The sequence below is a fragment of the Neovison vison genome, chromosome 8, assembly GCF_020171115.1.
Source record: "Neovison vison isolate M4711 chromosome 8, ASM_NN_V1, whole genome shotgun sequence".
Classification (NCBI taxonomy): domain Eukaryota; kingdom Metazoa; phylum Chordata; class Mammalia; order Carnivora; family Mustelidae; genus Neogale; species Neogale vison.
The window spans coordinates 28,594,743-28,620,662 of record NC_058098.1 but is presented as its reverse complement, the minus strand read 5'-3'; the positions used below and the strand labels follow the sequence as shown (position 1 = coordinate 28,620,662).

The 25,920-nt window shown below is 48.6% G+C and overlaps 1 protein-coding gene across 1 annotated transcript in view; it reads right to left on the bottom strand.

The window, feature by feature from the left end:
• STK35 (serine/threonine kinase 35) overlaps positions 1-21,980 on the bottom strand; it is a 42,266-nt gene extending 20,286 nt beyond the window's left edge. The window contains exons 1-3 of the mRNA XM_044263329.1: positions 21,645-21,980; positions 20,453-21,050; positions 7,632-8,381 (exon numbers count right to left, since the gene is read on the bottom strand). Coding sequence (XP_044119264.1) covers positions 7,669-8,381; positions 20,453-21,050; positions 21,645-21,950 — 1,617 coding nt within the window. The 5' untranslated portion in view covers positions 21,951-21,980 and the 3' untranslated portion in view covers positions 7,632-7,668. The remainder of the gene's footprint in view (positions 1-7,631; positions 8,382-20,452; positions 21,051-21,644) is intronic.
• Positions 21,981-25,920: the final 3,940 nt, after the last annotated feature.

Here is a 25,920-nt window from a genome sequence, read left to right as displayed (position 1 = left end):
TCAGGCAGCCTTGCTTATAGCTGGACAATTACAAAAGGGATTTTGCTTTACCCAAAGGGCCACCGTCTGGGCCAGGAGGAGCCAGGGATGCCAGGGAGGAGAATGTGAGCAACAACAGCCCTGGGGCAGGCCTGTCCCCTTGCAGATGCTCTGATGTCCTGCAGAGCTTCAAGGGACAGACTCTCCCTGGGGGCCACCAGCCCCATTACATAATCGACAGCTCAGCTTCCTCCCATGGGTACAGCTGGAGCTGTCAGGGGATGGCAAGGGCAGAAGCCGGGCCCCAGGGAGCTGCCTGGCCTTACAAACACCAGCCTTCTTGACCTGGGGGAGCCCTGAGCAAACACAAGGAGACAGATCAGTCCCCATGGTCTCCCTGGATGCCGGCACCTCGGGCCACCTCAGGTCCTCAGAGTGAAGGCAGAGCTTTAATTTCCCAGCGAGAAGAGAAGCAAGCCTTCGGGATCCTCAAGCACAATCCCCCGCTCTTAGTCCTGTGCAGTGCTCGAGCCAAGGAAGCCCAGGCTGAGACGTCCACTGTGTAGACGGGGGCTCCAAACAGGCTCAGAGATGGCAGATCTGCTTGGATCCAAGGACTTATCCTTACCGGCTAAATACATCCCCCTCCCAACGATCTCTCAACTTTAAATGAAACCCCTATTCTGGACAGATCTAATCGCCCACTTCAGGGCGAGGATGGCATTTCCTGCCTTCTGTTCTCTTTGGAAAGTTCAAGGCTGTACCAGAGACTAAGTGGGATAAGACTCTGGGGTGTAGGAACCAAACCGACTGTAGGAACCAAATGGTTCCTTTGGTGGCTATGGCTTCATGAAGATGTCCTTGCTCATCCCTCCCCGTGGCTACTGACCTGTTGAGCAGCACAGCACACCTTTCTGGAGTACGACAGACTCCCTCCCAACCAGAAGGCTACTAATGGCCAAGCCCTGGTGCCCACGTTATGCATCTCAGACTCCACTCGGTGCAACTGTTTGTTGAACTCCGTTAAAAAGATGCGTGATTTCTGCAGGTGTTTCAATGAGACATTACCGCAGGTCAGGGCACACCAGGGACTCAGACCTGGGTTCAAATCTAGACTTGGCTCCTTATCAGTTGTGACCTTCAGGGAAGCTGAAATAAGGGTCAAAAAGTACTTGGACCCAGGGATGACCAGTGATCATCAACATCTTCTGCACTGCTGCTCTCCTTGAAAACCTAAGCCCTCGGCTCTGCACACCCCCCAGGAGAGGCTCCAGGTGGGGCTCTCCTGCCCTAGCAGCTCGGCTTCGTGCTGCCACCTCCCACAGGGTCCTGAGTGAAGGGCATGTCTTAGGTGCTCCTGGATTTGCTCACATCTGTCCTCACGGCTGGACAACGAAGTCACACTCAACTGAGACAGGTCCTGAATACCTACCTATTTATCCCAGGTTCCCATCTGCTCACCGAAAACCTGGTTCTAATTTACCCTCCCAGGACTATTTTGAAAACTTTGCTATTAAAACGAACCACACAGGGGCGCCTGGGTAGCTCAGTCGTTAAGCATCTGCCTTTGGCTCAGTCGTGATCCCAGGGTCTTGGAATCAAGCCCCGCATCAGGCTCCCTGCTTGGTGAGGAGTCTGCTTCTCCCTCTCCCATTCCTCCTGCTTGTGTTCCCTCTCTTGCTAAATAAAAATCTTTTAAAAAAATAAATTTTTTTTAAGAGAATTTCTTTTCCATTTTTTGGTTTCCAGTATCACTTTTAACTCAACACCTATAATGTGACAAACTGGGGTATAATTTTGCCAAAAGTAAAGAATTCATCTGAATTGGTTTCTACAGCTTCACTGTGAGCCAACATGCTGCTGTCAGTTAGGTAAGTCGAAGCCTGTGAACCCCCAGAAGACCATCAGGGGTCCAACAAGCAGCCTGGGGACCTCCACCTCCCATCTTGTAAAAAGTGAAGAATCTGAAGCCCAGGTCAAGGGGTCAACTCAGGTCCGCCAACATGGAGCCCAGAGCCACATCTCTAGACCTCACACCAAGAATAAAAACATCCTTTATTACTTCAACAATAAATTAGGCTGGATTTTTTTTTTCCTCTGATGTTAGGTAGCTACCAAGATCACATATGGAACAAAGAATATTTTCTACGATCCTTCAGGCCACACCAACATCTGATTTCCTTCAGCAGGCCCAAGCTGCCAGCTCCAGATAAATGTCATTCAAGGGCCCTGACTACCAAAGGCCCTAGTAACCGAGGCTCATCTGAGACCGCAAACTTGGCCATGAATGCAGCCTCCCTCATCTCACAGCACCCTCCCTGGTAACGGAGGTGGGTGGTGGCACCTAGGAACAGCAGTTTAGCTTACCCACTTGGGTAAGGTCTGTGGCTCGCTGGGAGGAAACATTAGGAATTATTAAACATCTTTAAAAAATGACAATTAAGGGAGAGATAGAATCCACTACTGAGTAATCTTTAAAAATAGATAAGTTTTCTGGAACAAGCAATTGGCCAGAGTTGCCTGGAGTCCAGCTTTGTTTTGTTTTTTTTTTTTTAAAAAAAAGGGATACTTGGTAATCCTCTGAAGCAAGGCTACTAAAGACCACTGTCTTCAGAGACGAAGATAATACTATAATACTTTCACCTCAAGCCAAAGTGTGTATCTAAAATTTAGCATTTCATTAGGGAGGTTAAATAGGGTACCTTCCCAACCTGGGATTCCAGCAACCTCATTAATATGATCTACCCCCATTTAATGGATGATAAAATCAAGAGCTAATATAACATGCCTGAGGTCACGTGGCCAGTAGGCCACAAAAAATGGAACCTCTCAGTCCTTAACAGTCCACTAGGCAATACTCCTTTCAAAGGAATCCCATGTTTCCCGCCCAAAGCACATCTATTCACTGTTGCAAAAACCTAAAACATGTGATGAGCACTGATTTGAACACTACTCTGAAATCTACAAGACCAGACTAGTGACACTGTTCTTCACCACACCGTGCTGGGGACGAGTGTCTCTTATATGCAGCTGGAGCCTGAGTCCCAAAAAGAGGCCTAATGGGAAAGCTTACAAGGAATAAGGACACACACGTTCTGTCCCTTCATTTGGGACTTTGAATAATTCCTTCTAGGTCTCCAGCTGCCCCCTACTTCTCAGCTGCTCCCCTTCACAGAAAATTCCTCCAGAAGATTTCTTTATACCACCAGTTCCCAAAAGGGTGGTCCAGAGTGCGGAACTCCACGAAGCCAACCCTGCTCACAGTAACACCAAGCTGGGTTTGGCTTTTTCACATCCTCTGTTTTCTAGAGGTTACATGCTGACTGACATGGTACCAGATTAAAATCACAAGCAAACGTGAGAACCCAGTTATTAAGGCAGATAATGAAAAGATTTGTTAATATAAAACAATGCCTCTCTATTTGCTAAATTTTTGTTTGAAATATTTTTCATAAATTATAATACTTCTACATTAACATATAACTGATTATTTATTCATTTGAAAAGAACACTTAAAACATTTCTCAGTTTTAATTTTTACTACTACCAGTATCCATAGATATAATCCAAAACAAAAGGTTTTTAGAGCCCTCAATTTTCCAAGTACAACTGGACCAACCTGACTTTTAAACAAAAAAACTGGAGAGTCTCCAGTCAATTCTGTCTCCAATTCTCCTCCTTTCATTCCCTCTCAAACCTGCTGTGGTTTGAGGGACTCTCCTCACTACCTGCCACACCAAAAATGCTCGTAAGTGCCAATGACTTCCCAATCGCTAAAGCCAAAGGTCAATCCTCAGTCCCCATGTCCCTCAATCCACCAGCACATCGCCAATTCCTCCTCCTACTCTCTTCACCTGCTTCCAGGACACCACAGCCCAGGTCTCCTATCTTGCTGACTCCTTTCCTTTTTCCCAACCTCCCTGGGGGATGGCCCAGAGCCCAGTCATTCTTTGAAATCTCTATACCCACTCTGGGTACCTTGGCCATTTCTAAATTTCTATCTCTAGACCAGATCTCTCCCCTGAACTCCAGACTCATCCCACTAAACACTCCACCTCTGTACTTGGATTTTAAACAGGCATTGCAAACTTACACATGGCAGCAAAGCCTGATGTTCTCCAGTCCAACCTGTTCCTCTCCACATCCTTTCCATCTCACTTGGTGGCAACTCTACCCTTCCAAAGGCTTCCAAGGCCAAAACCTCCAAGTATTCTTTGATTCCTTTCTGTCATACCTTACATTCAATCCCGCAAGAAATGATTGGCTGACTTCAACGTTCACCCGCAATCCAGTATCACTTCCTGGGCTCCATTGCTCAAAGCCACCATTCTCTCACTTGGATTGCTACAGAAGCCTCCCATCATATCCCCTGGCTTGTTCCCCCAAAGTTTACTTTTATCACAGTAGCCACGACAATCCTTTCAAAAGCTTAGTTATCCCACAGCTGAATGAACATGCATTCAGGACTTTCCATCTTACTCAGGCCCAAACCCCAGATACTTACAACGGCCTACAGGCCCACTCCAACTGACCCTAGTTAGCTTTCTTGCTTTTCCTATATACTCCCCTCCCAGCTTTCTATGCAGCTTTCAAGCCTTTATACTGGTCATCCCTGTCTGTCTCGGATGCTCTTTTTCCAGAAATCCTCATGACTCACTCTCTCAACTCCTAGCCTTTACTCAAATGTCACGGTCTCAAGAGACCCACCCTGATCTCTTCCCTTTAAAAGTACACCTCCGCCCTCCACCTCCCAGCATACTGATCTCCCTTGTTCTGCCCTAAGGCCGCCCAGAGCACTCAGCATTTTCAAACATTTATTACTGATGTTTATTGTCTATCTCCCCAGCATAATGCAAGAGCCACACCTGCAAGAATTTCTGTCTATTTTATCCACTAAAATATCTTCTGTGACTAAAATTATCCCTGGCAAATAGTTCGTCAATGAACAACGAACACACATGAAATTCACTTCTCTATCTATAAAACTGAAGTGGGGAGCAGGGGTAGTCTGGACAAGAGCTCTTTCCAACTCAAGCCTCTGATTCTGTGAACTGCCAGACACAACTCGTTGACACTGCAAACGATTTGAAGCTTTTGGCACAAAAAAGGGGCAGCTCCTGGTTATAGGGACCTGGGCCTAGGCCCACAAAGTCTAAGTGCCCCACTGGGACAGGTGAGGCTAGGCAACGATCAAATAGGCACCAGCTGACCAAGAACTGTTGTCATCACTAGTGGTCAGAGTCTGGGACACTCAGTAGAATTATGTGCCTCATCTTCTCTTATGTCAAGGTCACCTATTTCTCCTAAGTGAAGTAATCACCCTTCTTGGAGCTAGAACTTTGCTCTGCAAAGCCGCACAAATCCCAGCAGTGGCATGATCTCCAGAAGCTGTGACAGCCCCACAATCCTTCCCAAATTCAAATCTCTCTTCCAATGACAAGTTCCATCCTATCCCAGGACAAACTTGAACTCCAACAGGTGTTTGCTTGTTTGTTTGTTTGTTTGTTTTTTTAAGATTTATTTTAGAGAGAGAACGTGCGTGTGCACGTTGTGGGGTGGGAGTTGGGGGAAGGAAGGTGCAGAGGGAGAGAATCTCAAGGAGACTCCACGCTGAGCAGGGCCGCAACCTCACCACCCAGAGATCACAACCTGAACCGGAACCAAGAGTCGGGCGCTTAACCGACTGTGCCACCCAGGTGTCCCTGTAAGAGGTTTTTTAAAAGCAGAAGGGAGGAGTTGGGAATGAGAAGCAGTGGCATGAAATGCGACTAAAATGTGGTCTAGCCAACCCTCTGGGCTCTAACGCGACACAGCCCCAAACCGAGCTCTGGAGAACGCGCTTTCCCAGTGGGCAGCAGGAGGACCTGGCCTGTTGTCCCGCTGCAGGGCTCGAGGTTTGTGGGAAGGAAGAAGTAAACCTACGGACTGAGAACACTGAGGCTCGAGCAAGCTCCCCTCAGCAAGCACTCACCACGGCACTCTGAGGGTGGTGGAGGGCAAGGAAGGGACTAAGAACCCACCCAGGTGACAGACAGCTTCGTGTGCAGGGTGACCCCTGGGATTAGCACCAGCCCTCATCTCAAAGCTTCAGCAAATCTCAGAGTCGCTTATTTCCAGCTCGCCAGATTAAGAAAACAAGGTAGGAGGGTCATGAGTAAGATATACCTGCACCTGCTTTAGAAGGACGGAGGATAAAAGACTTAACCCCTTGCAGGGTGGCGAAGGCGAACAGATTGCTACCAGAGTCAACATTCTCCTCCCTCCCCACAAAGCGAGACTGCGTTATTTGAAAACAAGTCAAATCTTTTCTTCTGCTTCCAAGTCCAGCTGGCTGTCTTGTCAACGGCCTGCCCTGATGATGATCCAGGCAATCCTCCATCCTCAGTGCTGCTCAATTTCAGGTTCAAGAACATCTCCTTGTGCTAGCAGTGGGAATAAAATCATTGGTCCAACTGGTCTCCCAGGCTCTGGTTCAACCCAACTCACCTGTCCTGAGAACCTCAACACTGCACTGTTCTGCCCTGGTCCGCTCATGGCTCCCAAATGCCCACCAAGGTCAAATTCCCTGTATCACCTTATTTCTATCTTATTTCCCTTGCTCACTTCAGCCTCTGGTCCCACTAAACAACCATGGCCCTTCCTGGTACACACTTTGGACTTTCCACTTCAGCTCTGCCTGCTCCCCTGGGCAGGTCGCTGATTACTCCGAGTCTGCTTTCTTCACTACCCTACCCCAAGCCCGTGGAGGTGCTCGGGTGTGCGAGGCTCCCTCTGGCTTCAGGTCCTTGGCAGAGGTTAGTCGCCCTTTTCCCTGGAATCCTCCCTGCCCCACCCCCAATTCCCTACACCTGCCTCTGGGCACCAACCCCCTAAAAGGCCAATTTCCCGTCCTACCATTTCTCCTTTGTCATAAAACACCTGCGGCGATTATCGATCAATGTTTCTCTCCCTGACTAATTCAACGAAGGTGGAGAATTCATGGGGATGGGGCTGTTTTCTTAAATTTGCTCACTGCTGTTACCTCAGAGCCTAGCGTAACACTTGACAAATAAAGCCCACAATCATTCTCTTAAGTAAGCAGAAACTTCCATCCAAGAACTCACTCATCACATCACCAACACTACCTAAAAAAGAGAAGACCCTTCTTCTCTTCTGTATCTAAAATAGGAGACTGGTCACATTACGGTACGTATAGTGGAATGTCAATTACTGAAAACCGTACTTCCTGAGTATCACATAGGAGCTGCTCAGAGCAGTGCTCAAAGAGCAGGAACCAAAACTAGACCTAAATATAGCACGATCTCAACTGTGCAGAACTGGACATGTGAATCGGAGACACAATTAGGGGCAGCATATATTCCCTGAAAAAAACTGTCCGTACCTCTTTTGCATACTTTCTTCAGTAAGCGTTTATTAATTGTCAAGAAAAAGTATTTCTAAAACACTAGAGATGTGCACTCAGAGGACTTCTCTAGACTTTCCAGCTCTTACTCCGCCCCACAGCTCTCCTCCTCAAGACCTGGGTGAGTCCTCTCACAATAAGCACTCGGGTGTCTTCAACCCTCCCCCCAGCTCCACGGGGCCCACCGTAGGGCCTGAGATGAAGAATCCAGTCCAGAAGTTGGCATGCAGAACAAAAAGCGTACACTCACCTAGTTTAACAACACTCAAGATGCTTTGCCCTGAATTTTAAGCAGCACATGTGACCTGGTCCATTCTGGTTTCAAGTTCAAAGGCATCAGGCCGGTCCTGTGGGTTAGCAGCTAACATATCTTTCAAGAGCTGCTTGATCCCCTCAGACATGGAAGTCCTGCGTTTCTGGGGGATATGCAACTCCATCTTTGGGTTTTCTAGCAGCGCCTCACCAACAGGGACGATTTCAGTCCCCTGTTTGATATAGGTCCCCAGGAGCTCCTTCTTGGTCTCAGAGTCAATGAAAGTGATTCTTTCTATCATTGCCCAGATGATAATGCCCAGAGCAAAGATGTCGGCCTTGGCTGTGTAGTGTCCCTCCCAGACTTCGGGGGCCATGTAGAAGTCTGAGCCGCAGGCTGAAGACAGCCAGTATTTATTCACATTCACATTTTTGCTGTCTTGATGGCCCTCTTTTCCTCGGGGGGCTAACCCCGCACAGACCTTGCTTAGTCCAAAGTCTGCCACCTTGAGGATGGGGGTGCCAGACCGCTCGGTGATGAGGATGTTGTCTGGCTTTAGGTCCCTGTGTACGATGTGGTTTTTGTGCAGGAAGGCAATGGCGCTCGTGAGCTGTAGCATGAAGCTTTTGTTGGTGGCTGGGTCCGGCCTCCGGGACAGGACGTACTGATTCAGGTCTCCACCTTCACAGAACTCCATGACAAACCAGAGATAGCAGGGCTCCTCAGCATAACCCAGGATCCTTTCTCCTAAATCGAAGGAAGACCGGAAAGAGCTTGAGTGCCATGGACACACCCACACGACTCTCCGACCACACGCGTGCCGCACAGCAAGCTTACGCCAGACAACGGGGACCAGGCTCCCAGCCAAGAGGACCAGCAAAACCCGCACGGAGCCAACACTGCACCAAGCAGGCCCATCTCTACTCACACGGGATGAGTCAAGGGCTAGCAAGCTAAGGAATGACACAGGCTGCGGGCACTGGAGTCAAGCACCCGGCTTTGGAATTACCTGGTGCCTGGCTAAGTAACTGGTTGCCTGCTGACTGGTTCAATGAGTTAGCAGGAGGCAACGGCACTTAGTTCACCTTTCCAAGTTTCTGCTTCCACGGCCTCACCTGTACATGGCCACATGGCATCACTCACAGGACATCTACACTGGACCCTGACCTTCAAGCTAGTATTTACCAACCCCCTCCCCATCGGGGGAGGAAGGATGAAATACTCGCATCTTAAAAGATAGAAGAACCTGAGGCTCCCAGAGACTTCAAGAGTCCAGGGACTCAATCCATGTGCCTGGGAAGCCACTTTGTCTCCTTCTAGGGTCTCCAGACCAGCAGCACCGCAACCCCCCCCCCGCCCCCCCAGCAACGGCTCGCAGGATTGCTGCTGAGACCAGGTCAAGGGTGCAAGAAAGCCATAAAAAATGTCTGTTAATCCATACCAGGCAAAGGACCTTCCTCCCTTCTCTCCTAACTTGAATGACTCTGGCTGATGCACCTAAAAATGTGTCCTACAGATTTGTTTATCTTAGAAGCATGTTCCAGTATTTCCTGCTCGACTACCGTATCTGCCCAGCACAAGCTAGGTTTGTAACAGGCCCCTCCCTCTATAAAGCCTAGCTTCATCGAGATAACAGGTAAGTATCTAAGACAGCAAGCATCTTAAGTATCTGCATCAATGTCAACTTTTACTACAAACAGTGGGAGCGTGGGTAGGAGATGCCCAGTCTGAGACTAGAAGGGTCAGGACCTGAGTTCCACCTAAAGGACAGGCAGTAGATCGGTGCAGAGAGGCAAGAGTGTATTCTAGGCTGAGAGATGGGATGGAGCATGGAACACAGGAGAGGTGTGAACAGGAAGGAGGTCAGGAAGGTCTGGTGGGAACAGGAGTCCAAAGCAGACACAGAAGTTAGAATCAAGTTGTATTGGCTTGACACTCCGGCTCTGCCTTTGCAGAAATCTTTCCTTTTGCTGAACCACAGAAACTCCAGGAAGGCTGGTGACTGGCATCTCCAAACAAATCCCAATGTTCTTTACAAAGCAATTAACGGAACACTGGTCCTCTGTGGAAGTTATGGGAGGACTACAACTGTCCCCAAAGTCTAAACAGGCAGAGGTCATCTTGCTGATGAGAAGGTATATGGATGGGCATAGGAATGGCTCATTCATGACTGAGTGTGAAGATCAGTCCTCTGATCCCTAGTACGGGGGTCTCCGTTCCACCAGAAAACAAGAGCTACATCTCTTTACATAGCTTCTGCCAAAGCAGAGTCTATAGAAGCCACTGCTCTGGGAGTTCTAGGCTGAGGCAGGACAGACAGATGGACAAGGCAACAGCTTCGGGGTTTTGACCACGATCTGACAGACCTCACTTCCTCTGTAATTGTATAATTTGTTTGTATTACTCACAATCAAAACAATAAAGGTAGAACCAGTTTAGGGCAGATGGGGTGTTTTCATTTTAAAATTAGCTCTTTCCCATCTCATAATCCTCTTTCTAGGTCACTGGCTCTGGTGGGCTGAGGCTCTTTATCTAAAAACACTGCGAAATGATGCAGTGATCTGAAGCCCAAATCTGCCTGACGCCAAAGTAAAGACCCATTAAAAAGGAGGACAAGAAAGGTCTGCTGGTGGTACAGACAGAAAGGAAGCGATTAAAAAGCCATCAAATTCCTCCTGTGAAGGCTACCATCAGAAAACAGTGCAACTTTTTCACTCCAACAGTGGGGAAGTAAAGGGTGGGGAATGGTGATTACTTTACACACAAAGTTGGTAACCAGGGCAACTCAAGTAAAAAGAAAACAAGCCTGCAAAACAGACTACATTGTAAGTCCAGGTTGTGAGAACCCAGAGAAAGAAAAGAAGGGTAAACAAGTGTCCTGGGGGTGTGGGGTTTGGGTTGGGGACCCTAGAGCTCGCTCTGGGGGGAATGAGCTGAGCTCGGGAGATGCTACAGGAGGGGCTGTTTGTTCAGAGGAAAGCGCTGGACAGGAAGAAGCGGGCTCAGAATCAGACCCAGCATCAGGGAGCATGACAGAATGGAAAACCAGGGAGGGTGGCTACTCGTCCGGGAGGCAAGAAGACTTCCCCGCATGGGCCAGGGCCCTGGGTTCATTTCATCAGAAACCACACATTGTGTTTTCACACAGGAATCCCCAGCTGTCCACTCACAAACAGGAGAGGAATGCGGGAATTCCAGCCCCTTCCTTCAGGCAGACTGCCCACCTGGGCCCCTGCCGGCCTCACCGCAGGGTTGGGGGTGGGGTGGGGGGAGCGTGTGGCCCCTGATGTGTTCCTGTGGAGAAGCCAGCCAGGGTAAAGTCACAGGAAGGGCCTAGGCTAGGTGATGAGGCTGGGGTCAGATTGCCAGTTCTGCCCCCTGGTTAACTGGGTAATCTCCCAGCTCCAAGGAAAACATGGAGGAGATGGATACCAAGGGAAGAACCCTGGGCAGAGGTTGGGAAAGATGGCAGAAGCTGTGAGCCTCTTGTCACCTCCACCACACTGAGAGGGACACCGCCACCACGTATTCCTGGGAGTTAAGTCACAGACAAGAAACAAATTTTGCAGAGCCTCAGGTACTTCAGGGAGAGGACATCCTGACCATCCAGAACATCCCCACTGGGCCTCAGCCAAGTCCGAGGAATCCACCGGTCCCAGTAACCCCGGGGATATAGGCCACAGAATGAAGCCTTCACATGCTAGCGAACAGAGGATGCTGAAATCAGAAAATGAAAATGTGGATCATTATATCCTACTGCTCAGGCTGTAAATAGTTAAGCCCATGCTCTAGCCAGACCATGTGGTTTTGGGGCACTCGCTTCCTAGAAAGCCTTCCCTCTCCCCAAATCTCTGCTGGTGTACCTTTCTATACCCTGCCTGAATGCCAACCTACTCGATGCCTGCCTGACCTCCCAGGTAATCTCCCTCTTCTGACCAAAGCCTTTCCCTTCTAATTTACCACGGTGACTACACTCTGCAGGAGAGAAAGTGCTCAAACTTTCAGGGATGACCAGTCCATGGTCCTGCAAGGACACGGATTCCTGGAGACATATCCCTGGGATCCACCAGTCAGTAGGGGCTCATGAAGGTCAGATGGTCCCAGGCAGCCTCAGCGCTCATCTGTCTCGGCGGTCGCCAAAGCCTGCCTGTGCCTCCCCACCAATTTCAGGATGGAGAACTGGAATACACACACACACCAAGTGGGGCAGAATCCCCACGAGAAGCTTACAGTGTTCTGAGTGGATAGAAACAAACTTAAATTTTGTAAATCCCTTGTTTGGTACAGCCTGACAGTTCTGTAAGGTGAGGGAGTCAAAGACTTAGCTTCCCAGAGCAAGAGAGAGAAAAGATGGAATGTTCCCTGGAAGTGTTAAGGATGGGAGATCAATTCACCTGACAGGCAACTGGTTTCAAGGCCCTATGTAAAGGCTAAGTGTGTGAGTCATCTCAGCTCTCCAGACATGCTTTTACAGGTGGGCAAACCAAGAGGAAGGTTGAAGAACTTGCCCAAGATCATGGCCATGGCTGGCTGGGTTAGACATGAGCCTCTGCTGCCAAGTCCTTCCACAACATGATGCTGTCACCCGGGTCCAGGGGGCTAAGAAACACACTGTGATTATAGAGATGGGCCTACCTTCAGGACAGGTTCATTACCTTCCCCTCAAGTCCAATGGCCTGGAGACCATTAATAACGGTTTCAAAACATTCTATGCCACAGTTCAAAAGGAGACAGAGAAAATGGGGGGAAAAAGTCAAATAGGTGGCACCCAATAAAATATGGCCTGGCCTTGCTCAGAAACTCAAGGCCCGCAGGCTTGGGATAAGGAGGAGTCAGTGTGAGCTTCCAGACAGCAGGCCCCTTCCAGAAAGGGATACACCATACCCAGGGCCTTAGAAGCCTATTCCCAAGCTGCCTCCAGATGCTGGAATTTCTTCACTCTAGTCAATTCCATTTAAATACTTCCTGGGCACACACTGCTTGTGAGACACCAGAGAGATCAGCAGTCGTCTCTGCCTTAGTTCAGGCTTCCAGTCATTAGAAACAGAATGCCGGCCTACGGCAATGAGAACAAGGAATAGGGTGTGATTCCACCTGAGGAGTGGACAAAGTGGTTGGGAGAGAGACAGCCTGAAGATCAGTCACGGATGGCCCTTGAGCAGTGTCTCCTGGGATGGAGAGTGAGTACAGCACAGGCGTGAGCTCGCAGCGAGGGACCCAAGTCATCTGGGGTCAGCACAGAGAGATACAGCAGGAGATGCGCAGAAAGGAGGCTGGAGCAGAAGCCGCTGGAGTAGGGTCCTAAGAAATGGGGAGTCCAGCAGACTGACGGATTTGAACTTAGGCGCTAAGCAACAGGAATTAAAAATTCTTGGCACGTTTTAGAACGATATCCTGCTTACAGAGTCTTAAGTAACCAATTTTAAGACCTACCGTTTAAGTAAGACACTCGGGCTGCTAACAGCACTACCGTGTGTACACACACGCTGGCTTCTCACAGCCACGTGTGACAGCAGGTCTCAGAATCCCTGCCACAAGTTCCCTCTTGAGGAGTTAGAGATGGAAGACCGCCCGGCAGCTGAGGGGATTCGTCAGTTTCGGAAACCCCAAGAAGTGAGGGCTGGCAAGGGAGAAGAGGGAAGGAGTGGCAGGGGGCAGGGAGGTTTAGAATCAGTAGAATTTAGTAACATCACATGTCCTCTGTGACAGGAAGGAAACATTGAGAGTACTCTGGCCAAACCCCTCTTCTTACTCCAAACCCATATCTACTGAGACCGTAATTACAACCCCTTTTACAGGTGAGGAAACAAAGGCCCAAAATTAATTACTTGCCTGTGGTCTCACGGCCAGTAGAAGACGGCGCCCAGGCTCTATGGCCCGGATTCCCAACCATGATCCTACAGCCTAGATGTTCTACTGTCCACTGCTGACAGAGCTTCTCTGTTAAGTTCACAGACCTATGGCCCCAAGGAGTTTCATGTTCACCAAGTCCCTCATGTTGAGGGTCCAACCACAGACCTGCAGATTCATTTCTCAGTAGGGCACTAATTAGGACTTTGACTTGAATGTGCCAAGTTCAGGAGTACGGATCACCAAGTCCTAAAACTGCTCAATCCACTGGACATAAAAGAAAATCTCACTGGAGGAATTTCTTCTAAGAAGAGTACCAAAAACACAAAAGCCGAGAACAGACAAAACCCCATCACTGACAGCAACAAAAAGGTCACGGCAAGCCCCCAAAGCACCCAGAATGGGTATTCTAAACAACAGGGTCAAAGTGAAGGTTTGAGAAGAATGGCCTGAGAAGACTTGGTGGTTAATTACGGCACTGCCACTCGGCTGAATGCTTTAAAGGGCCATGTTGTACTTCTAATTTTCTTAAAAAAAGAGTCAAAAGAAGAGGTCACATAACAGGTAAGAAGCAAGTTTAATGGGAAATGAAAAAAACAGAACATAAAATTACAATTTTAAGAAAAAGGGTTGGGGGGGGAAACCTTGAAAAATGAACTGTGAATTCATTATGACTATAGCCAGCCCTGTTTTTGCTTAGTTAAAAGCTATATATTAATATGTATTTTTTAAAGAAGAGGCTCTGCTGAAAATCAGTCCGGAGAAGCTGAAGACAAGTCCCCCTTCCCAAGACAAACTCTTCTTCCAAAGAAAGAGGAGCACAAAGATCAAGCCCTGGTCACTGTCTCAATGACCTTGGGCTGTGTCCTGTCACTATAAAGAGACTGGGACCAGTAACAACACACAGAGTCTGTTCAAAGCACTTCACAAGATTAGTCAAATGTCATTGTGCACTAGACAATCAACCCCAGAGAGTGACTGCCAAGACAAGACACAGTGTCCTACAGAGGCCAAGGGCCAAGAACCTTCAGGCCTAACATGAGAGACAGGACAAGGGCTGTGGACCTCCCATGCCCAGGGTGGACACCCCCATGGTTCACTTCCATGCCTATGTGACCCTGGGCAAAGGTCTTAAGACTTTATGAATCTGTTTCATTATCCATAATCCAGGGAGAATCTACCTCACTGGGTTACTGTAAGGCTTAACTGTGATCCAGGAAGCATCTTGCATGGAACCTGGACACCAAAACACACAACGAAGGACTCGATGTGAATTATGTTAATGTGTCTGGACACCAGGGGCAGCCCTTGATGGATCGGGATTTTCTCCAGTATAAAACCAGGTTACAAAAACACCAACTTCAAGTGGGGGGATTAAATGAGAACAAGCATGAGAATACTAAGCCTAGCTATTAGGCCTGGAACATTCCAGGGATCTTGGTAAAATGCAGACTCTACTAGCCAAGCAGAGAGTGGGAAGAGGCTCTGGCCCATTTTTCTCTCCACACATGAGGGCCTTCCTACTTACCTAGACCTCACCTCTTGCCAGGATTGCTTCCATCTACCCTTTTACAACTCATCCTTCCCTTCCCTCAATTGAGTCCACATTCCTCGAAATTGTTCCCCTACAGCATCTCTCAGAGGCTGCAGTGAAGTAACGTCCATCGTGTTCCATCCAAGTCTCCTCCATGCCTGTGCGCGCTCACGGGGGGGGGGGGGGGGGGGGACGGGGGGGACCAGGTCTCTGCACTCCTCACGGTCCGCCTCACACATACTAGGGGCTCAGTAATTGAGTGAAATGAAGCAAGAGGAGAACTGTGAGCTAGAGGCTTAAAACAAAACAACAACAAACAGCCAACAACCAGGGAAAGTTCTAGCAGTAGCCACGTAGAATGTGCACATTAAAGACAACCAGGTGAGGATCCAAGATTTTTAAGTCACGAAGGACCCCCCAAATGGCCAAATCTGAGAGAAGAGTGAACTCATTATTTTGCAGGAAGCTAAGCAATTCTTGAAAATTTACACAAGGAAAACCCTATCCTGTGCAACCCAATTAGCCGAAACTCTCAATTAAGCAAGGGTTGTTCCTGTCTCCTGAGGCTGGTATCTAAAATTCCCAGTGCACTCAGAAGGCAGGCAGGCAGCAGGAAGAGAGAAGTCTTCGTGGCTGTCTCAAGACAGACCAGAAAGGAGGTACAGGGTCCCTGGAAGCCAAGACACAGGGGAGACACCCCCTGTTGAGACTAGCAGTGCCCAGTACTGATTAGCACCTAATTAAAAAATAAACAGCAGCCATTAATTTCTGAGTAAAATGTGATTATGCCCGTTTAACAACCAAGAAAAACAGAAGAACCCAGAATTTAAGCCACCTGTCCCAAGAGTGTAGCACAGCTGTTGGAAAGCGCGGACTCAAGCCTGAAAGCCTATGCTCAGACCTCAGCTTGGTTATCTGCTTTACACGGGGCAATTTTGCTAACCTCAGTCTCCTCACCTGTAAAACAGGGGTCATAATAGCACCAACTTCAAAAGGGGGTGGGTAGTGAGGGTTGAAGCGGTTAATGGGTATGAAGCCTAGCGCAGCACCAGCCCACAGCCATCAGTAAGCTGTAGCGGTTACTAACAGGGTGAAAGTAGAAGCCAAACCTGGGGGCTCCCCGTCAATGCTCGTGCCCTGTTGTGTCCCGTTCATTTCTCAGACCCTGAATGACAACTTGGATCTATGTCCGAGTAGCCAAACATCACTGCCCGGCTCTCTGCCTTTCTGAGCCCCAAGCCATAGCAAAGAATTCAGAGCCACTTTCTAGGGTCTGAGCGGTTACCCATCATTTCGAACCTTGAGCCGCGGTCATCTGGGACTGTGTCTTCTGCATGCCTCATGGAGGAAACTGCATGGCCTCTCCGCAGTGCCTGGCTCACAGTCACCACTGGGCACAAAGGCACAGACCTGACTTCCCAAGGGCATTGATTCCTACCCATGCGAAGCTGCCTAAGATCTCTTAAGCACGGTGAACATGAAATAATTGGTAAAGCAGAACCAGTGTCCTACTAAGATAAGCTAAGCTAGACCCCCACCAAACTTTTCCAGACTTATTGGGCCTTATGAGCCTTGGGTTTGTCCTGAAGATGATATATTATACATATTAACGTATTCATCGCTGTCAGAAGGATCAGTGTGTGCGTTAGAGAGCATGCAGGAATTTGCATTTAGTCTGACAATGAGGCTTGCCTGCTATCTTCTAAGTGGCAGCAAGCTAGAATTCAGTTTTAGGTATATTCAGGACAGGGTCCTTTGGCAATAGAAACAAGGGGATAAAGCAAACAGTTTATGCTTTAACTCTTGTTTCTTGTGACAAGTACTTGAAAGCTAAACAAAGACATCAACTGTAAACGAGTAATTTACAGGGTTGTTAATCTGGTTTAAGAAAGTCCCCGGAGCTGGTCTGAATGCTACCACTCACTCATTCATATGAGGCAAGTCCTGTCTCTCTCTTTTTTTTTTTTTTTTAAAGATTTTATTTATTTATTTGACAGACAGGGATCACAAGTAGGCAGAGACACAGGCGAAGAGGAGGAAGCAGGCCCCCTGCTGAGCAGAGAGCCCGATGTGGGGCTCGATCCCAGGATCCTGAGATCATGACCTGAGCCGAAGGCAGAGGATTAACCCACTGAGCCACCCAGGCGCCCCAGTCCTGTCTCTTTCCTAGGCTTGTTTCCCTCCCTGTGAAACAGAAGGCCAGATCAGGGTTCCAAGACACCACTGGCCCTGGAACTCCTCTTCACTACATAACACTCTATGTGTTTGTTCTACATTCAGAGAGAAAGCAAGGACAGGAGACCTACAGGCTATCAAAGTTGGATAAGCCTAAGAACTGCACTAAGAAGTTTCTCTTTTCTTTTAGATACTGGATTTACAGGTCAAATAATTTCTTTAAGACTACAGAGATGCCTTCTGCGTATTCACTAAGAGCGCTGATACTGAAGAGGGGAAAAATCCCAACTATTCCCTACTCAGCCCTTTGTAAAATAAATCCCACTCCTTCTCTACCTTCTTTCAAGTCTATCTTCTCTGCCAACTCCTAGCTAACTCTAGATTATCATTCCTGTTAATCCTGTACAACACTCTGTGGAAAGCCCTAGCTAACCAGACAACTAGCCTTTCCCTCCTGTGACTCGGATTAGCACTTGAAAGTCTTCTCCAGGTGCTCAAACTTTCCAAATTGAGTTCCTTTGGGGCAAAGACTGCCACGCCCCAACCACCCAAAATGCAACTCTGAGGACTCTGTAAAACTAGGCAGATTTAGTTCAAAAGAGACTTTAAGAAAGATTAACACTTTTTTGGTCTATTTCAAAATTATTCTAAATTACAAGAGACTGGGCAAAAGGTGACTGCACAGGAGTTGTTTAATGACAGGGCAGAACCAGATTATCTGAGATTCCTCCCAGCTCTTGGGACTTTTCGGGAGTGATATCAGCAAGCTGTAAATCCAGCGTCTCCGGGCTGATTAAGACTGCCCAATTCTGGAAGCTGAAGGCAGGAAAACTTACCTAAGAGCAATGTGGGTCTTTTTGTTCTTCACTTTAATACTAATAGCAGAAAACAATGCCTATTTACTGCTTGCTAAATTAACATTTGATATGTAAATTTCAATGTCAGTTTCAACAGCTAGTTGTGCACTGTTCCCTTGACTGCTCCTTCTCTGAGCCCTCAACATTGCCTGACCCATAGCAGAGGATCAAATATTTTGAAGAGGCCCAACAACTGAAAGGGCGACTGAAGTGTATGACCTAAAACAAAATTATTTTGTTTCTCTAGATCTGTTTTAACTCACAAAGGGAGGCAGAAAATACCACTGTGTCTCTCAACCTGGTGTTACTAACAACCGAGACAACGGGATGTGTTCCACGGTCAAACTTGAACTCAAGAGCACAGTGAATGAATCTCAAAGGGGATGATGAAAGAGGACTCAAAACGTGGACTCAACTTGCTGAGTTCCTCCTTATCAGAGCACTTAGGAACATTCCCAGGCTGCACAGCAACTCGAGAACACAGGCACCCTTATCTTACTGATAAAGGAATGCTCCCCAGAGGTTTTAAACAACTTGTCCCATGCCTGCTGCAGTCAGTGCAGACAAGCCATGACTTACAGTGAGCCCAAACACAAAGCCTAGGCTATTAACCAGGAGGTTATACTGCCAGCGTTTACTGTGGAGTTCTGACAAATTCTACACGTGAGAGAATCTGCAGTACCTATGTGTGAGGAGGGGGAAACCAAGACTTCCCCACCTGGGTGGAAGTTTCAAGACTGGCCTCAAAGAATTGAGGATAGAAGGGGATCATTGGCAAAGTGAATTCCCACATCCCAGGGCAGTCATGTATTATGAAGTCCAAACTATTGGTCAATCATAGTGGAGAACACAGTCTGAGGATGGAAGTGAATAGCTTGCACGATACAGATAAGCTTCAAGGAATCTCCTGGAAAGTCTTTTCAAAACAAATATATTCACCCTGGGGAGAAAGGGTGGGCTTTTCAGAATGGATGAGGCAGGGCTGGGCATAAAAAGTGAAAACCTATTTTGAAAAAGGACTCCCAGTGATACTGATCAAATCCCCCAGCCCACTGTCAAACAACAGACTTAAAATGGGACGGAGTTCTCCTGGAATGGGTTGCAGGATGTTTAAAATTGGGCAAAAATTCCACAAAAATGCCCTGTCCAACCCCACCCCAAATCTTTCCCATTCTTAAAGGTCAGTTCCAGTTTATTCTTGGGGAAGCGAGGGCATCATCATTACCCATATGAAAAGATCTAGACCTTGAATCAAGACAGATCTGGGTTTATGTCACTTACGCTCTGAAAATCTGTAAGGAAATCCCAACTCTCTTTACAAGCTGATTAACCTCATCAACTTATATTTGTTTACCTCTAATCCTTAGTTTCTCCATGTATAGAAAGAGGAGAGAATTTACTTTTAAAAGTTATTACCCAAAGTCACTCTACAGGACATCTAGGACATAGGTGGAAGGCTTAACCTCTCCCCTGAGAAAGTCTCCTAAGACCTTTCCAGGCCCCTGGCCCTCTCCTGTCTTTAGAGATCCTTGGCCAATTTTCAGTCTGAACAAGACATGTGAGTACTGGGCACTCAAAGATGAACTCACTCTCTGAGTGCAACTAACTGCAACTAAAACCCAGAAATTAGGATTAGCCCTCCCACGACTGCAACACCCTTGCTTCCCCAAAGCCCATCTTCCCTATAAACACCCAAGCCAGCCAACCTCAGGGGGTTTACAAAAAGTATGTAAAACGGAGGAAAGGAGGAGAAAAGATGTTTTGTGTTATGTGACAGCTCTAGGCCCACCTGGGGCAGGGGTATTATCCAGCAGGCCCAGAGGACTTAGCCAGGAAACCCATGGGTTTGCTTGACTGTCTTGGGATGTGCTGGGGGAGTGGGGGGGGGGTCTCAGAGGAAAACGGAAGACTGAGAAGCAAAAGTTTGGGGGTGGAGCTGAAGGGTGTCAGGACATTTGGAACCAGGCAGGGACGGGGTGTGGGTGGGTCCAGCAAAGTTATTTTAGTTTGGGGAGGGAAAGAGAAGAGGCCCTAGAGAGGGGGTTCTGAAGTTCTTCCACCAACTCAGCCCAATTCCCCTCATCTCCCAGGCAAACTCAGAATACTAGAAGTTTGATACTAACAGTCCACCTTCACTGAGCACTTAACTAAAATAACAGTGAGCACTCAATAAGCCCCTTTTTACTAAAGTACCAGCTCCCGTTTGCGCCAGGGACTGATCCGGGGGTCCTGAGGGGAGAGAAGGGCCTAAACGTCTAGGCCCCCGAGAAGGAGGGCGTGTCTGGGCCCAGGATGACAGGACCGGGACCAGGGCCTAAGGGTCTGGGGGTCCGCCGGGGCCGAGCGGTCCAGAGCCGTGGGATCAGGTCCCCTGTGGGCGGGACGGCCGGCGGCGCTCCTACCTTTGAGCGAGGTCTCCACCAGGCGCAGGTACAGCTGCGAGTTCTTGTTGCCGTGGCTCATGCGCTGGGCTAGCCCGTTACGCTGCAGGACGCACTCCTCAAACTGCACGACGTTCTGGTGGCGCCGCTTGAGGCTGGTCAGGGCCCAGAATTCGGCCAGCGCCAGCTCCACGTTCTCGGGGGCGTCGCAGCGGATCTTCTTGACCGCCACCCGGGCCCCGCTGCGCCCGGCCACTGCCTCGTAAACCACGCCGTAGCTGCCGCGCCCGATCTCCGCCAACAGGCTGTACCGCGGCCGCGCCGACCCGCCGCCGCCCTCTGGCCGCCGCCGCGCCAGGTAGGCCTCGCCCGGGGCCTCGGCCGCCACCGGATCCATGGCCTGGGCCGCCGCCGGCCTCAGCTTCGCGCTGGGCGCCCGCGGCACTGGGCTTCGCCTTTTCCGCTCGGGGCTTTGTGTACCTCTGCGGGCGCCGTCCTCCTCCCCCGTTTCCATGGCTGCGGGCAGCGGGGGGAGCAGCAACGGCGCTGCCTGGGTCCCCCCTGCCTCATCCCTCCGTCCAGCCCCGGGACGCGGAGGAGCGGGACCCTGGATTGTGACCTGCGGGCGAAAGAATCGGTTAACCAAGTAGGCCAAAGCAGGAAGGAAAGGAGCGCAGGCCGTAGAGCGTCCCACGGCCACCTCCTCCGGCCGCCGCGGCCCCTTTAAGACGGAAGCCGCCGCCGCGGACTGAACGGGGGGAGGGGAGGAGAAAGCGGGAAGGACGAAACCACTAGGCTGTGGCTCAGAGGGGGAACCGGAAAGAAAGGAAAAACAAACCCCCCTTCGCAGTTAATCTGTTGCCTAAGAATAGGAAAAACGAGGACCAGCAGTCTTCACGACTTAAGAAAATTGCCTTAAGAGGTAACTTTGACTGTGGAAATCTTTTCCCCTGCCTGGTCCCCTCTCCGACTCCCCTCCTCGCATCCCGCCTTGGGTTCTCCCGGGTGTAAACAGTCCATTGAATTAAGCCTGAGCGGAGCTCCGCGGACCGACCCAAGTCCCCGAGGGCGGCGGGTGGAGGAGGTTGGCTTAAAAGTACCGCGTCCCCGAGCCCGCCAAACTGGGGACCCAATTGCCCTCCCCAAGCGCCCAAGGGGGCGGAGGTGGCTCCAGCCGCGGCGGCTGCTTTGACTGCGCCGCCTGCGTCCTTACCTGGCTGGCGTCCCGCCACTTCCGGGCGGCCCGTTTCCCCCCTGGCGCCCGGGGCTGGGGATGGTCCGCTCCGGGCCAGGGCTGCCTCTGGTACGGAGCGGCGCGAGAGGCGGCGGCTCCGGCCGGGTGTGCGCTGGAGCTTGCTGCGGCTCGGGTGGCGGCCGCGGCGCTCGAGGGGGGGACCTGGGTGTTCGGACTCCCGCGGCTCTCCACGTGTTCGCGCCAGCTGAGCCCTTTACATAACCTGTTTATATAAGCCGCACCTCCCGCCCGCACTCGGGCCAGCGGGGGCTCCTGGTGGCCCATCCCCCGGGAGGCCGGTCGCGCGCCGCGCCGCCCGGGTCTAGCCAAGGTCGACAGAGCAGCCGCAGCCCGGCGCACCGGGCACGCCGCGCCGCGGCCCAATCACAGGCGAGAACACCCAGCCAACAAAAAATAGGCGCCAAATTCCGCCGATCCGCGGCGTCCTCCGGTCTCCGCCGCTGTCTGCCCACCACAGCCTCCTTCCTCCGCCTCCGCGGCGTGAAGAGGGGCTGCGCGCATTAGGCGCTTAATAAATACCGATTGGTTGGTTGGATTGGGTGGTTTGATTGATTCATAGGCTGCGCCTGGGAACCTTCCGGGCGGCGTTGGAATCCACACCCTGCCTGCCAATAGCCCCTTGATTCTGGGCAAATCATTGTTCCGTTCGGTGCCTCAGTTTTCTGTTCTGTGGAATGGGTGATTGGACCTTACTCTCCCGGCGTTGATAGCTCCAAATGAAATCTATATGTATAATATATAAATGCATAATACAAATATATAAAAATATAATATAAAAATAAATACATGCAAAAATATAAATACATAAATGAAGAGTGGCTAAGTATATATGAATATATGTAAGTGGCTAATTGGGTGCAAGGCTGACCTTAACCTCCCAGTGTCGATAGCGCCAGACTGAAAAAAAGAAAATAATATGTGTGTGTGTATATATATATGCAAAATGTATATATAAATACATTAAGAGTGGCTAAGTATACATGAATATATTTAAGTGACTAATTGGATGCAAGGCTGAAAGTGCTGTTTTATTGGCTGCTTTGTACTCCACTGCCTAGTAGGTACCCATTATTTTAAAACTGAATCTGTGAGTATTTATTGAATTCCTATAATGCGCTAGGCACTGTTCTAAGTGAAAGGGAAAGGGCAGTGAACAAGACAATGTCTACCTTAGTTGAGGGTCTACGCCCCTGGAGGAGATATGATACTAGTGATCTTGTGCAAGTTAATTAACTTTCTCGTGTCTTAGTTCCCATCTGCAAGATGGGAAGAACAGTAGTCCGAGGAGTCACTGTGGTTGTACACTTGGAACAGGACAGGACCTTGCACACAGTAAATGTCAGGTAATATTAACTAAAGAATTTTTTTAAATTTTTACTTTATGTGACAGAGAGAGATCAGAAGTAGGCAGAGAGGCAGGCAGAGAGAGAGGAGAAAGCAGGCTCCCTACAAAGAGCAGAGAGCCAGATGTGGGACTTGATCCCAGGACCCTGAGATCATGACCTGAGTTGAAGGCAGAGACTTAACCCACAGAGCCACCCACGTGCCCAACAATAATTTTTGACATGGATAAGTATAATGGAGAAAAAGAATGAAAGAACACTTTGGGTTTGGGTTTGGGTTTGGGAGCTGGCCACTTCTGATAGTGTGGCCATTGAAAGGATGTAATTTGCCCCGGGGCGGTGGGGGTGGGGTGGGGAGAAGTTAAAATTTAAAATTTACATATAAGTTACAAGAGTAGTAAGGAATTCTCATATACTTATTTCTTTTTTACTATGGAACTCTTCATGAATTTGCATGTTACCCTTGCACAGGGTAACAACCTTGCACCCTTGCTAATCTCTGTATCGTTCAGTTTTTACTATATATGCTGCCAAAGTGAACATAAGAATTCTGATATTTTTAACCCAAATAACAAATTGTTGTATTTAGCTACGTTTGTGTTATCATATTCTCCTTTGTGCATGTGTTTGTGTATATAATATGTACGTATACTTTTCTTCTCTAAATCATTTTAGAGTGGATTTCCAGACATTATGCCCCTTTATCTGATATACTTATGTGTGTATGTCCTAAGAACTTGGACATTGTCTTGCAGTATCTCAGGGTAACGATCAAAATCAGGAATTTTAGTGTTGACATGATTCTTTTAATACACCTTTAAGATTTAAATTTTGCTAATTATCCCAATAATGTATCCATTCCCCAGGATCCAATTCAGGATGGCAGGTTTCATTTAGCTCTCCTGTCTTCTTAGTTTCCTTTAATCTGGAGAAGGAGTTAGTTCCTCACCCTTTGTCTTTCATGACCTTGACATTGTTGAAGAGTACTGGTGAGTTATTTTGTAGATGTCCTTAATTTGAATCTTTTATTTTCTCACGATTGGATTCAGGTTATGCGTTTTTGGTAGGAATGCCACTGAGAGAAAGCCGTGTCCCGAGTGTATCCCATCAGAAGGCACATAACTTGGTTTGTCCCAAAATTTGTGATATTAATTTTGATCATTTGGTTAAGATGATGTCCACCTTCATACTCCACTGAAAAGTTGCTGTTTTTCCCTTTGTAATTAATAAGTATCTTGGGGGAGGGGCACCTGGGTGTCTCAGTGGGTTAAGCCTCTGCCTTCAGCTCAGGTCATGATCTCAAGGTCCTGGGATTGAGCCCAGCATCTGGCTCTCTGCTCAGCGGGGAGCCTGCTTCCTCCATCTCTCTGCCTGCTGCTTTTCCTACTTGTGATCTCTCTCTCTCTGTCAAATAAATAAGTAAAATCTTAGGAAAAAAAAGTATCTTGGGGGAAGATATTTTGAGACTATCCTGTTTTTCATCTCACTCTCTGCCTGCTGGTTTTAGCGTTCATTGAGGGTTCTTGCCTGAATCAATTATTATTATAATGGTTGCAAAATGGTGATGAGAAGTCCTCTGTGTTGGTTTGCCAGGGCCACCATAACAAAATATTACAGACTGGGTGGCTTAACAGAAATTCATTTTTTCACAGTTCTGGAGGCTAAAAGTCCAAGATCAAAGTATTGGGACGTTTAGTTTCTCCCCTGAGACCTCTCTTCTTGGCCTGAAGGTGTTTGCCTTCTGACTGTCCCACAAGGTCTTCCCTCTGTGTGAGTTCTTTTTCTCTTACTGTAAGGACTCAAGTCCTATTGGATTAGGTCCCCACCTTAATGGGCTTGTGTTAACTTAATCAGCTCGTTTTTTTTTTTTTTTTTAAGCTTTATTTATTTATTTGAGAGAAAGAGAGAGATCAAGCAAGCTTGAAGAGAGGGAGAAGCAGACTCTTCGCCCAACAGGGAGCCCGATGCGGGGCTCCATGCCAGGACCTTGGGACCATGACCCCAGCCAAAGGCAGATGCTTAATCACATGAGCCACCCGCACCCCCCTTAATGATCTCTTTAAGGACCTATCCCCAAATGTGTTAAATTCTAAGGTACTGGGGCTTATGAATTCAACATATGAATGAGGGGGTGGGGGACACCTGAAGCTAAAACTAGTGGTAAGGCTTTAAGGAAGCAGGAAGAAGCCTAGAAAACACGAGACAGGAACAAGTTCGATGTTCAACTTTAGACAGCGGGTGAGTGTGTAGAGTGGGCCCACCACTTTGGGAAAAAAAACCAAAACAAAAGAAAACACAAAGTGTGGCAGTTTCTTATGAAGTTAAATAAACATCTGCCGTATAGCCCAGCACCTCATGACTCGCTATTTACCCAGGATACATGAAAATTTATCTTCACAAATACACTTTCATAAGAATGCTTGTAGTGGTTTTTTCCATAAGAGTCCCAAACTGGAAAACACTCTAATGTTCATCAGGAAGTACATGGATACCCAAACTGTGGTCTTCCTATCCAGTGAGATGCTGCCAGGGCGGAATGGTTCAATTAAAATAATGATGCTGGGGGCGCCTGTGTGGCTCAGTGGGTTGAGCCGCTGCCTTCGGCTCAGGTCATGGTCTCGGTGTCCTGGGATCGAGCCCCGCATGGGGCTCTTTGCTTGGCGGGAGCCTGCTTCTCTCTCTCTCTCTGCCTGACTCTCCGCCTGCTTGTGATCTCTCTCTCTGTCAAATAGATAAATTAAAAAAAAAAAAAATAAATAAATAATGATGCTGAATGAAAGAACCAGGCACAGGAGAGTACAGACCTCATGATTCTCTTTACAGTGCTTGAAAATGCAAACTAATTTACAGTGACAGAAAGCAGATTAGTAGTTGGGGTGGGGAGGCAGGCA